The 13,116-nt window shown below is 35.2% G+C and overlaps 1 protein-coding gene across 1 annotated transcript in view; it reads left to right on the plus strand.

The window, feature by feature from the left end:
• The window catches only part of ITGB8 (integrin subunit beta 8), a 103,203-nt gene extending 91,492 nt beyond the window's left edge, over positions 1–11,711 (plus strand). Inside the window, exons 11-14 of the mRNA XM_055589952.1 lie at positions 404–629; positions 1,860–1,966; positions 5,703–5,866; positions 5,963–11,711. Coding sequence (XP_055445927.1) covers positions 404–629; positions 1,860–1,966; positions 5,703–5,866; positions 5,963–6,085 — 620 coding nt within the window. The 3' untranslated portion in view covers positions 6,086–11,711. The remainder of the gene's footprint in view (positions 1–403; positions 630–1,859; positions 1,967–5,702; positions 5,867–5,962) is intronic.
• The last annotated feature ends 1,405 nt before the right edge of the window (positions 11,712–13,116 follow it).

Here is a 13,116-nt window from a genome sequence, read left to right on the forward strand (position 1 = left end):
AGAGAAAATTATGGAAGCTATTCATAAAATACTCCTTTCTTTCAAATTTCAAATCAGACAACATTACTTCAGCCTCTGTTACTTCTTTATATCTGTGTCCTTTTACTTTAGAACTGAATATACGGTGAGCTTCAAGTAGCTGGGCAGCCACTGCAGCAGGGCAGATTTCACAACTGCCAGCACAATAGATTAGCATGGGGAGATTATCTACACTAGGACAGCTTTAAAAATAGTCAGTCCTAAGTCCTGGGATTGTTTATGTCAGACAAATAGGAAATGATGCTGCTTCCATTCACTTGACTGTCAGTGTGTTTCCATGGGATGGAAGGGAAATTCATGTTTGGAAATGCTTCACAAAGTCAGTGATCTCGGTAACTTAGATCTCGGAGTATCTTTGTTGCAGGGCATGGAGAGTGTGAGGCGGGCAGATGCCAGTGCTTCAGGGGCTGGGAAGGGGATCGCTGCCAGTGCCCATCTGCATCTGCCCAGCTCTGTGTCAGTCCAAAGGGCCAAGTGTGTAGTGGGAGAGGCACATGTGTATGTGGCAGGTGTGAGTGCACTGATCCCAGGAGCATCGGCCGTTTCTGTGAACACTGTCCCACATGTCACACAGGCTGCAGTGAAAACTGGTATGTGTTTTCTGGTTCCAAACCTATGTAAAGCAGTCCTTCATTTAGCCATGTTGAATCTTTGCTATTTTGCCTACCTTAACCAAAAAGTTGCTGGATCTTCTCCAGACAAATTATCATCATGCTAAAAAAGAACGGAATGAGGAATTTAGGAATTAGAAGACTTAGACTCCAATCTTGGATCATGCATGAGAATTTATCTAGGTATTCACTGCCTTTTTTGAAAGGTTTTTTTTTTTAAAGAATAATATTCAGTGTTAATAAAGATTCAGTGGGGCTGTCCCCCCAACTTTCTTGAGATGTAATTGATGTATAATCTTGTGTAAGTTTAAGATGTATGTTATGATTTAGGAGCTGGCTGCTTCCCAGCTTACTATTAATTAGCTTTTTGATCTAGGACAAAATTGTTTAAATTCTCTGCACCTTAGTTTCATGATATCAAAAATGCAGATAATAATAATACTGTGCTATAATTCTGTGAAATAATTAAATTAGATGTTCATGCAAAAAAGCCCTAAACTTTTGTACTTGGTGCACAGTAATCATAGAATAAATGTTAACTGTTATTATTGTTTTATTTTTATTCTTTTAAAGATAAAAGAGTAGTAGCTATGAAGCACTCTGAAAGAAGTGATGGATAAGTAAAAGGTTACATTAAATAATGGCAGCATTGTTGTTTTGTGCCAGTAATTAACTGCTCAAAGACAACTACTCAAAATATAACTATGGCTTACAATTTGTTTTATTCATTTTTTAAAAGATATTCTCCAGTTTTCACAATTATGCATAAGAGGTTATGTAACTCATTAGGAAGATAATGATGGAGGTATTTCTAGTCAACTCAATCAAAATTTGAACTGCATATTCATTGCAAAATTTTTCTAGTAGTATCATAATATTCATCTTCTAAAACAGCTGTGCTAGCTGGTTTTGTTTTTGATTTTATAGTAAGACTATCTTATTCTTTTCCTATAAATTTTATTTTCAATACAAAAAATATCATTATGTTGATTTTATACATGACAGTATTTTAAGTGGCTAGAATGTAATTTTGCTTGGTATTAAATTCAGCCAAGATTACAAATAAATGTCACAGGTTTCTTTCCCAGTTTAACAAGTCTGCTGTCCTAAAAAAAGTACCCTATTTTGTCATTTTATTGTTTACAGAAAATACTACAAGCTACAACCTTTTAAAGAATTAAACGTTTTCACTTCTATTTCCCCTTATAGGAATTGTGTGCAATGCCTTCACCCTCACAATCTGTCTCAAGCTATACTTGATCGGTGTAAAACTTCATGTGCTCTCAAAGAACAGCATTATGTGGACCAAACATCAGGTAAACAAAAGTTTAATAATCAAAGTCCTGAAATCTGTCTCAAGCTATACTTGATCGGTGTAAAACTTCATGTGCTCTCAAAGAACAGCATTATGTGGACCAAACATCAGGTAAACAAAAGTTTAATAAAGTCCTGAAGAGTATCTGTAGAGAACCATGTTCTCCCAAAAAGCTCAACCATCCTAAAAAAAAGAAATAACTGCTTCAATGTTTACAGTCTCCCAGAAATGGTACTCTATAAAACCATTTGAGGATATTTGCCATGGTATGACTAAACTGTTCGATCTCTCATCTCAATTACCCAGCTAAATTCACATGCTATGCAACTCCATGGAATTACACCAAACAGATTTTCTTGAGAGACCTCATGAGCCAAGAATAGGCGTTTCCTATGTAGAGTCCATTTCACTTTTAAAGACAAGGTCTCAGTTCAGTTCAGTTCAGTCACTCAGTCGTGTCCAACTCTTTGAGACCCCATGAATTGCAGCACACCAGGCCTCCCTGTCCATCACCAACTCCCAGAGTTCACTCAGACTCACGTCCATCGAGTCAGTGATGCCATCCAGCCATTTCATCCTCTGTCATCCCCTTCTCCTCCTGCCCCCAATCCCTCCCAGCATCAGAGTCTTTTCCAATGAGTCAACTCTTCGCATGAGGTGGCCAAAGTACTGGAGTTTCAGCTTTAGCATCATTCCTTCCAAAGAACACCCAGGACTGATCTCTTCAGAATGGACTGGTTGGATCTCCTTGCAGTCCATGGGACTCTCAAGAGTCTTCTCCAACACCACAGTTCAAAAGCATCTACTCTCCGGTCTATGGAGCCATAATTATCCTTCACAACCCAAACCTGCATCCAGTCATAAGCTTCCTCATGTGAAACTAACATTTACTTTCATGTTTCAGGTGATGCAAAAAAAAAAAAAAAAAATTCTAGGTAGTAATGATCTGCTTTTGAGAAGTATATAACTTCAAAAGGCAGTTCCTTCCTTCAAAAGGCAATAATTTTCATTCTGATGCAAATATAATCTAGAGTTGAATGAGAGCTTCCCAGGTGGCCCTAGTGGTAAAGAATCTTCCTGCCAGTGCAGGAGATGCAAGAGATATGGGTTCCATCCCTGGGTTGGGAAGATCCCCTGGAGTAAGAAATGGCAACCTGCTCCAGTATTCTTTCCTGGAAAATTCCATGGACAGAGGAGCCTGGTAGGCTACAATCCATGGGGCTGCAGAGAGTCAGACACAACAGAGCAGAGCACAGCTTTTTTTCCAGGGTGAATAAATATAAAGATGGCACAATGGAAATGGTATGGAAATTTTAGTCTGAAGAACTTAGCTTAAGCATGTTTATTGATACTCTTAATAGTAGCTAAGCAGTATTAACCATCTTACAAAATTTCCCTGAGCCTCAGTTTTCTCATCTATAAAATGAAAATAATATCAACCTCAAAGAGTTGTGTGAATTAAGCCAGTGAACATTAAAAAAATTAAACGATGATATATGAATGAAAGAAACATGTGAACTCTGCATTCAAAGACCATTTTGGACAAAAGTTAACTAGAACCCAAATGCCAGTGCCCTCCTTTTGTTCAGGTTTAAGATGTTAAACTATATAAGAATTCGAAATGAAGCCTGAAATTATGTATACATTGAGAACATTCCTACTGCTACTATTATTTCTGGTCTCTCTTCCAACCTGTAAGAATAATTCTAGGTCTTAGAGAGATTGCACAGAAGAATAAACTTTCTCCAGAGTTTTGTTTCCTCTCCCCTCATGTCCATACTAACCTTAGCCCATAATACATTTAGATTTGAAAAGAGCCCATGTGCTGCCAGATGGGGCTGCAACAATCACACCCAAAAGCCAAGTGCCTTTTCTAATAAATAGAGCACTGATTGTCAACATGTAATTTATTATGTTAAGTAAATAAACCTATTTTGACCTAAGTGTGGCTAACAAAATGTATTCCCTTAAAGCTCCTTAGGAAAATCCCTTGCTTGACCTAAACTAAGAAAAGAGGCATGGCTGGAGCTAAATTTTTGGTTCTCCAAAATTAAAAATTTTTAAATGCATACAGATTTGAATCCTGAAAATGTCTTCCATCCTAAACCATTAAAAATATTTATAAAATATATTGGTATTAATAGCTAGAGGGCTCCCCTCCCCTTCACAACTCTTGTGCAAGGAGAGGAAAAAGGGCATTTGTTAACCACCTCTATTATCTATCCACTTGATCACACTTAAAGGGTTATTTTGCTTTTCCTGGCTAAACTCCTACTAGGAAAGAAGCCAGAAAGTGAGATCAAGCCACGCGCCCCCTTAGCTGATTACTATTCTAAGCCGGCCAAGGGAAATGAAAGGCGTGCATGTCACGAACCTGGGCACTACCAAAGGTAACACCTTTTAATAGAGCATCTTGGATTCTCTCTATGTATGAGACCATAACACAGGGGGACTCACACTTGGATTTGGTGCTTCTACTCCAGTTAGTTGTCCTCCAGCCTCCTTTTAGCATTTCTTTCAAGGAACCTTAACATTATGATGAAAAAAAAAAAAACTGGCTCTAAGTCTTCCCACTTGGAGATGAGCCCTTGCCCTTTTTACTGAATTCTTGGCTGTTTAAGAGCATGCTTGGTCATTCGGGGGAATTCAAACAGAAATCACTCATGACTGGGTGACTGCTTTTCTAAGTCTTGTTAGGTCCCCTCCCGAAACGCCTTCTCAAGGAGACTTTCAGACAGTTAGATGAAGTCCCCAAAGTCTGGAGAATGTGCAGAAAAGCACATGGCACTTTAGGCTGGGAGGTAACTCTGTGAGTGTGGGGCAGCTGATGAGTTCTGTGGAATACTTGTGTATTATGCAACCATGTTCCTCTTAGATTAGGGTAATACCTCTGGCAGCCACAGAGGCTGTAGACTTTCCAACTAGAGCTTGCCAAAGGTCTAGTGCTAAAACAGGGACCTAGCCTGCCCCTCTTGATACAGCATTTCCTTTTCCAGCTAGTAATTATCTGCTCTTAAAAAACAAAAAGTGGTATTTTTAGAAGCAGAATATGATAGATTTAGTTAAAAGACAAGTAAAAAATTAATTAATAAAAATTGAGGAAAGAGATTTGGGTATTGTCCCAAATTGTACACTCCCATTTCCTGGAGAAGCTATGTGTAATAATAATGAAAACTTACACTACAGTTTCAAAGGAAATATTTATTCATCTAGTAGAGTAGTACTAATTTTAGCTTCTGCAGATGTTTACTTTATTTTCCATTACTGATGTGTAACAAATGAGGAGTAAGCATAACAAGAAAAACATATGTTAATGCACAGAGCTGTTAAATAATTCTTATATCCTATTTTCCACTTAGTGATCCACATCATACCACAAAAACTGTCCTTCTCTCTGTCGTGGTTGAAATCACATTTAGTTAAGGATTTGGAAATATTCTAGTTAGTACAAGAATCAAGCTGAAAAGAAATAATCTTATTGAATACCTTAATTGTGGCTATTCTCTGAAGGAGAGTTTTTTGTTAAAAATACTTGAATAATAAATGTGTAATAATAATTAGTTTACTTTTGAATCAACAACAATGGAAGTCCTTCGTTTTGAAAATGTAGATTTGCAAATATCTCTGATCCTATTAATTGAGATGATAAACATTATTTATTTCTAATATTACTGTTAGAATCCTTTGATTTACTCATTCCAGTTTTTTAAACCATGTATTTATTTTCTTCTTTACAGAATGCCTCTCTAGTCCAAGCTACTTGAGAATATTTTTCATCATTTTCATAGTCACATTCTTGATTGGGTTGCTTAAAGTCCTGATCATTAGACAGGTGATACTACAATGGAATAATAATAAAATTAAGTCCTCGGCAGATTACAGGGTGTCAGCCTCAAAAAAGGTCAGTGAATTCTAAAAATGAATTACTATCAGTGTGTTATTGTCTACTTTCAATATTTAGGCTCTTAATTAATGATAATATTTCTTCCTTATCAAGGATAAGTTGATTCTGCAAAGCGTTTGCACAAGAGCAGTAACCTACCGACGTGAAAAACCTGAAGAAATAAAAATGGACATTAGCAAATTAAATGCTCATGAAACTTTCAGGTGCAACTTCTAAAATGATAAAAAAAAAAAAAAAAAAAAAGAAAAGTACCTTATGGGAAACTGGATTTTAAATAATTGCTCCTAAAATTTATTATTTTAGAAGTCACAGGAGGAGACAAACTTGCTAGATCATGCCAGTTGCTGGTTGTCTACTCGAATGAAGACTGACAAGCATCCTCATCATCATGTGACTCACACTGCTGCTGAAATTTTCAGAGAAAAATGTGTCTTACTACTGTTTGATACTAGTGTCATTGTAGCACTTTACTGTAATATATAACTTATTTAGATCAGCATAGAATGTAGATTATCTGAAGAGCACTGACTACACTTTACAGGTACCCGCCATTTGTACACTTCCCAGAGAGACAACGCTGTGAGATAGTTTTGGCATTGTGTCACTACAAGGCTACCGTAATCCCTGCACCAAACATGCAGACAAGCGAATAATGCAGTTATACTAATGTTGCCAAGCACTTCAACAACTGGCGGCAGTGAACAGACAAGACCAGACAGATGAATAAATGATTAGTGTTTCATTCGTTCAAGAGATAAACAGATAAAACCTTAATCTTGAGGGATATTGCTTTTGAAATAGTAGTTTTATGCATGTGTGTTTGTTTTCTTTGACAAGATGGATACTAATTCTAACATTCTTTCCTCTTTGCCTTTATATTTTGGTTTTCTTTCTTACAGGATAAGTTTATATATGTCACAGATGACTGGATTAATAAGTGCTAAGTTACTACTGCCATAAAAAACTAATAATAATACAATGTCACTTTATTACAATATTTTTCAAAGTTCAATGTTTAATAAGGGACACTTCAAGTAACATCAAAATCTGAACAGCTTCATTGTTTGCTGATGCAGAGTTTTAGATCTTCTTACCTGGTAAACTGGATGGATTATTTTACCACTTCATTTGTCTAATCATCAAGTTGAAATTCACAAAATATTTAGAAACTCTGCCTCAAGCAAAGTGCCACAGTTTTGAATGTGATTTCTCCAATGTTTATTCAAAGCAGATAGTAATATTTTTCAAATTAAAACTAAATTAAGCTATATTATTTTTGCCCTTTGAAGCAGTCTAAGGATATTCTTTCCCTGAATCCCCTCAATCCAACTCACCAGAATTCTAAAAATACACAATTAGAGAAGAATAGACAGTATCTTTAGAAATAAGCTAATTCACCCTTGTGGTTATTCAGGGGAACTGAGGCTCAGAAAGTTCAAATTTTTCAAAAACCCCTCAGTGACCAAGTGGCAGCACTCAAAGAGAACTATTTTATTGCCAGGCCAGTGCTCACTGAACAATGTCATACTACCTCTTGAATCTTTAAAATAGTCAATTGGCAAGTATTTTTAAATGTGATTTACTGAAGTCTTAAGTGAATGAGCATGAGAATTCTAAAACAAAGCAGAAAAAAGTAATTCAAACCGAATTGTCCATGGTTGGCGTCCAGACTTTCTGCTAATCAGCTTCTAAGAGACTGCAAAATGGCCTAACTAGCGGAGAAGGCAATGGCACCCCACTCCAGTACTCTTGCCTGGAAAATTCCATGGACGGAGGAGCCTGGAAGGCTGCAGTCCATGGTGTTGCGAAGAGTCAGACACGACTGGGCGACTTCACTTTCACTTTTCACTTTATGCATTGGAGAAGGAAATGGCAACCCACTCCAGTTTTCTTGCCTGGAGACTCCCAGGGACGGGGGAGCCTGGTGGGCTGCCATCTATGGGGTAGCACAGAATCGGACATGACTGAAGCGACTTAGCAGCAGCAGAGAGAAGTCTATTCACACAGGCTGTGTGAACAGCATTTGCCCTGGGGTCGTGCAGTGCTCAGTCCAAGAGCTTGATACAGAGGTGATGAACTTTTATCTTCCCTAACAGGAACTTCATCACAACTACCATATCCTTACAGAGTTATTCACTCTGATTTTATTGGCTAGAAGTCAAATAGTCCTGTGTACAGCACAGAGCTTTGCCTATGACAACAAAGGAAGTTATTTTAAATTCCTTTTAAATGTCCTCTTACAATCAGCTTCCCCAATTTTCTGTCTTCCAGCACTTGAGTTAATCAAAGTGCCAGATATCTACATTTCAATGAAGACTATATCCCATCCACCCTAAAGAAGATTCAAAAATGTATAATAAGTTGTTCTAGAACCAAAAGACACAGTAGTTCCATCAGCCATCCCCTGAAGCCAGGCAATTACGATGCTAAATTGAGCAGTATTTCCTTCCCCAAATGAGTGATCAGCGGCACTGACATAATTCAGTATTGTGACTCACTTATGTAAAATACCTTTGATCACCAAGGATAACATAATAATTGTTTTAGCAGCTTGCCTGTCACACATTACATTCTTTTAAAAAAGGAAATAAATGAATACCTGTCAGCCCCCAAAGGAAAAAGTGGAAAATATCCATTCATTGAAATACTGAAAACTTTGACACATTTAAAATTTTTAAAACATTACAAGGTTCATTAACTAATGTCTATGTGGGCCGAATTATCCAAAAGAGGATAATAAAATGAAATCCTTAAAATAAAGGGATGGATATTTGGACACTCTCATTAGTTTGCACTAATTTATAATGAAACAAGTCTCTTCTCATAGGAAGGGACAAGCTTCCTGATAGGCAGTTATGCTTGTGATGTCTTGTGCTTTCCTTTTTTATTTAAAGATCTAATTCTTAAAGATTTTAGAGCTTATGTTTACTTGAATAATTGATATTTTCCTTGTGAGAAGATAATTAATATTTGATTAGTTAGAATTAATGAAAAGTTAAGGGAAAACAGGGTATTCTTAGATTAAATAATTTATGTAAACAAAGCCTATTTCAACTAATATGACCACAGGAGCGTTTTGAGATTCACTGATATTAAACACAAGTAGTGAAACTTTAAATGGTTAACGAAGTTAAGAACTTGAACAACTCTTTTGGTACGACAGCATTTCTGTGCCCTAAAGTACGTCATGATTTAGAAATAGGCCATATATACACTACAATATAACTGTATGAATTTTACTTCTCTGGGGATATCTTTATACTGCAATATGTGTGGATTTATAAGCATCTTTTTTTAATTTATTAATATTTATGTACAGACATTCTCTGAAAGACTCAAAAATTCACTAAAACTCTGATTATGTCCTAAACGTTCAATTTAGTTTGATTTGAACAAATACAAAAATCTAAGATTACATAGAATAGATTTCTCTAGAGGCAAATTTATCAAAAAGTCAAAATTAAAATTAGTGGATGCATCAGATGCAATACTCCACTAAAGAATAAATTTCAAACATTTTGAATATACACTTAATCACTATTGAAGATATTCTTATGCATGACAATGGACATCCATACAATGTTGAAATATAATTATGATGGATTATGAAAATTTTTCTCCATAGAATTATATTCCTTATGATACCTTTATAATAAGTTAAACTCAATGGCTTTTCCTTCCTTTTCTTACCCCTATTTTTTTTCTACTCACTTTTCCTAAGAGATTGCCCCCAAACTTCAAGTTCAATTAGCCTAATTGTGAAAAATAACTGCCTATAATAATATAATGAAGTTCTTCATTTCCAAATATCTCTTAATGATTTTAAAAGTCATTTGAATCTATGTACCTAAACAAAGACCCATTAAAAACTGAGAATTTTAAATGTTTACAACTGTTCAAGCTTATTTCAATTTTAAGGGATTTGAGATCCATATATTTTAATAAAAGTATCTAATGTAATACAGGTACTTGGAAGTTCAATCTTGTGCATATTATATTGTTTTATTTACTCTTAACATTTAATTTACAACTACCATTATTTATACTGACCTTAAGAACTCCACTTAATGCAATGCAAGCTGAGACATATTTTCAAATAAATATGAAACTAGAATTCTTTCAGATCATTCCCCTTTTTTCTTATAATTCTTCAATGGCCAATTAATTATGGGTTATACATGTTCATATTTCATTAAGTCTGAGATATCTACTTTTCAATTTAACATCTCTGAAATATATCTTGTGATTATTGGCCTCTAAGATGCAGTTTTTATAATTTTACTTAAATAAATATTACACTAATTCATCTTTAACTAAATGTTCACGGGTATAGAGACATTCATTTCTATATAAATATTTAAGAACACACGTACAATAACACATGAAGTCAGTTTTCAGTACATCTGAATCACATTACCACTTAACATGGAGCCTAACCATCTGATTATGAGTTTAGATCCTGCAGACCTTTAAGTTATAAAAGCTCTTTCAACCTTCTGTTTACGCTTCAGCAAACCCTAACCTAACTGACAAGAATGACTGAGTTTCTCCCAGGTTTGTTAACAAATGTTTATTCTTTCTATTACTCTCTAAAGAATACTTTCATGTGATCATCTCACTCTTAAACAGAATTAACTGGAAACATATTACATAAAATCATCACATTTAGATTTAAATTTTTGCAATTTTAAGATTGAACCATTTTATGTGTCTTATGTCAATGACAGGAGAAAAGTATCATACAACCAATCAGTGTTGTAAGGAAATTTTCCCTTAAAGTCCTCTTACATTTTTATTTTTCTATATCCTTTCTGTTCTTTTGTTTGATTTTTCTCTTTGGCTTTCATAAATTCACCTTAAGCCCATGTAATGACTCATAAAACTGCATATTTAAATTATTTGACTTACATGAAACAATTGTTCAGCTATCTGGGCAGCTGTCAATGAAATACCTGAGAGTAACAACACTACTCCTTTATCTACCTGGATTACTTTCCCACAAAAATTTATCTTCATAAACTATCTCTATTAATCAGGTTTCTAAGCTCCACAGCCTATTTCAGTTAAAATCATCTATTCAACAATTAAAAAAAAAAAACTGCAGTCATCAAGGATGGAAATGTATGATTTGTGTAAAAAAGTCTTTACCAACTTTACACTGTACCACAGATAAATGTGATTTTGATAACAACTCCATACAATGACAAATATGGCACATAGATTTTCTTTAAAATACTGAATATAAAATATTTTAATTCTAAATTATAATAAAATATAAATTTGCACATATTAATATAGAAATTCATTTTGTATATATTTAACATAAGTTTAAAACTATTTTACATTTACCAGTTACTTCATTAAAGTTTTTTAAATCTGCAAAAAATTAGTAATGTTTTTAAATTATCAGTAATATACCTATGTGTTTCATTTAACAACTCCTGCCTCTGTAGAAAACATTTTAATATAGAGTGTATTTTTAAATTAAAGTATTTGAAATCAAAATAGTTCTAAGAAAGAAATTCTCATTAAACAAGTTTCTTACTATTTCTGACTTTGAATTATACAGAAATTTAAATTGCCTTAAATGACATAGAAAATTGGGGATACAATAATTTCACTTAGATACTATGAGCCTGTTCATATAATTCTGATTGACTACTAACTTTGGTTTATGTATTTATTAAAAAGCTGATACTGTAGTTTGTTGTGAGATGTTTATTTTTCTAACAGAGCTTATAACAGTTATGACAAGGCATTTAATTAATGCATCATTTTGTTTAAAAGTAGGTGTTAACCAATATGAAATTCTATGTTTCAAAATAAAAATGTGAAGATCTAAGAATGCACAGGATGTTTCTTTATTTATCATTGTATGCTACGTGACCCTCAGCACTGCCAGGAAATAGCACACTGTCACACAAGGAAATGTAGTAACATTCATACATTGTCATCCATAGAGGACATCATATAATTCCAAAAAGCTCCTATTACTGGAAAACTGTAGAGTCAATAATAAAGATGTAAGGTCATTCTCATTGATCTATTTTCCTTCCATAGCTGCCCAATGGTGAAAGCAGAAGAAATATCCTAATTACAAAGAACTGAAAAATTAGCTAAAAGACAAATTGGGCTTTTTTTTTTTTAGCAACCAAAGGCTTCTACCATAACCTTGATACAAACATAACATGTTCATTATCTTTAACTGCACATTCTCCAGAGTCACATTTAAACAAGTGAAATTTATGGGATACCCTTGTGTTGTGATTTTTCTTTGTTTAATCTAGTGGAGAAGGCTCTATTTATAATAGCCAGGACATGGAAACAACCTAAGTGTCCATCAGCAGAGGAATGAATAAAAAAGATGTGGTACACATACAATGGAATATTTGAGTGTGTGGGTGTGTGTGTGTGCTTAGTCGCTCAGTCATGTCCAACTCTTTGGAACCCCATGGATAGTCTCCTCTGTCTATGAGATTTCCCAGGCAAGAATACTGAAACAGGTTGCCATTTCCTTCTCCAGGAGATCTTCCTAACCCAGAGATCAAATCCACATCTCTTGTATCTCCCGCACTGGCAGGTGGATTCTTTACCACTGCACCACCTAGGAAGCCCTAGAATGGTATATTACTCAGCCATATAAAGGAAAGAAATGGATCATTTATAGACACGTAGATGGACCTAGAGACTGTCATATACAGTGAAGTAAGTCAGAAAGAGAAAAAAATATCATATACTAACACATATATGTAGAATCTGAAAAAAAAATGCTATAGATGATCTTACTTACAAAGCAGAAATACAGTCACAGAGGTAGAGAAGAAACCTATGGATACCAACTGGGGGTACAGGAATGGGATGAATTGGGAGACTGAGACTGACATGTATATATTATTGATACTATGTATAAAATACATGGGCTTTCCTGGTGGCTCAGATGGTCTCAGACAGGTGAAAAATCCACCTGCAATGTGGGAGAACTGGGTTTGATCCCTGGGTTGGGAATATCCTCTGGAGGAGGGCATGGCAACCCACCCCAGTATTCTTGCCTGGAGAATCCCCATGGACAGAGGAGCCTGGCAGGCTACAGTCCATGGGGTCGCAAACAGCTGGACACAACTGAGCGACTAGGCACACACATAAAATAGACAGCCAATGAGATGATGCTGTGTAACCCAGGGAACTCTACTCAATGCTCTGTGATGACCTAATGAAAGTAAAAGTGTTAGTTACTCAGTCGTGTCCAG

Source organism: Bubalus kerabau, chromosome 8 (assembly GCF_029407905.1).
Source record: "Bubalus kerabau isolate K-KA32 ecotype Philippines breed swamp buffalo chromosome 8, PCC_UOA_SB_1v2, whole genome shotgun sequence".
NCBI classification, from domain to species: domain Eukaryota; kingdom Metazoa; phylum Chordata; class Mammalia; order Artiodactyla; family Bovidae; genus Bubalus; species Bubalus kerabau.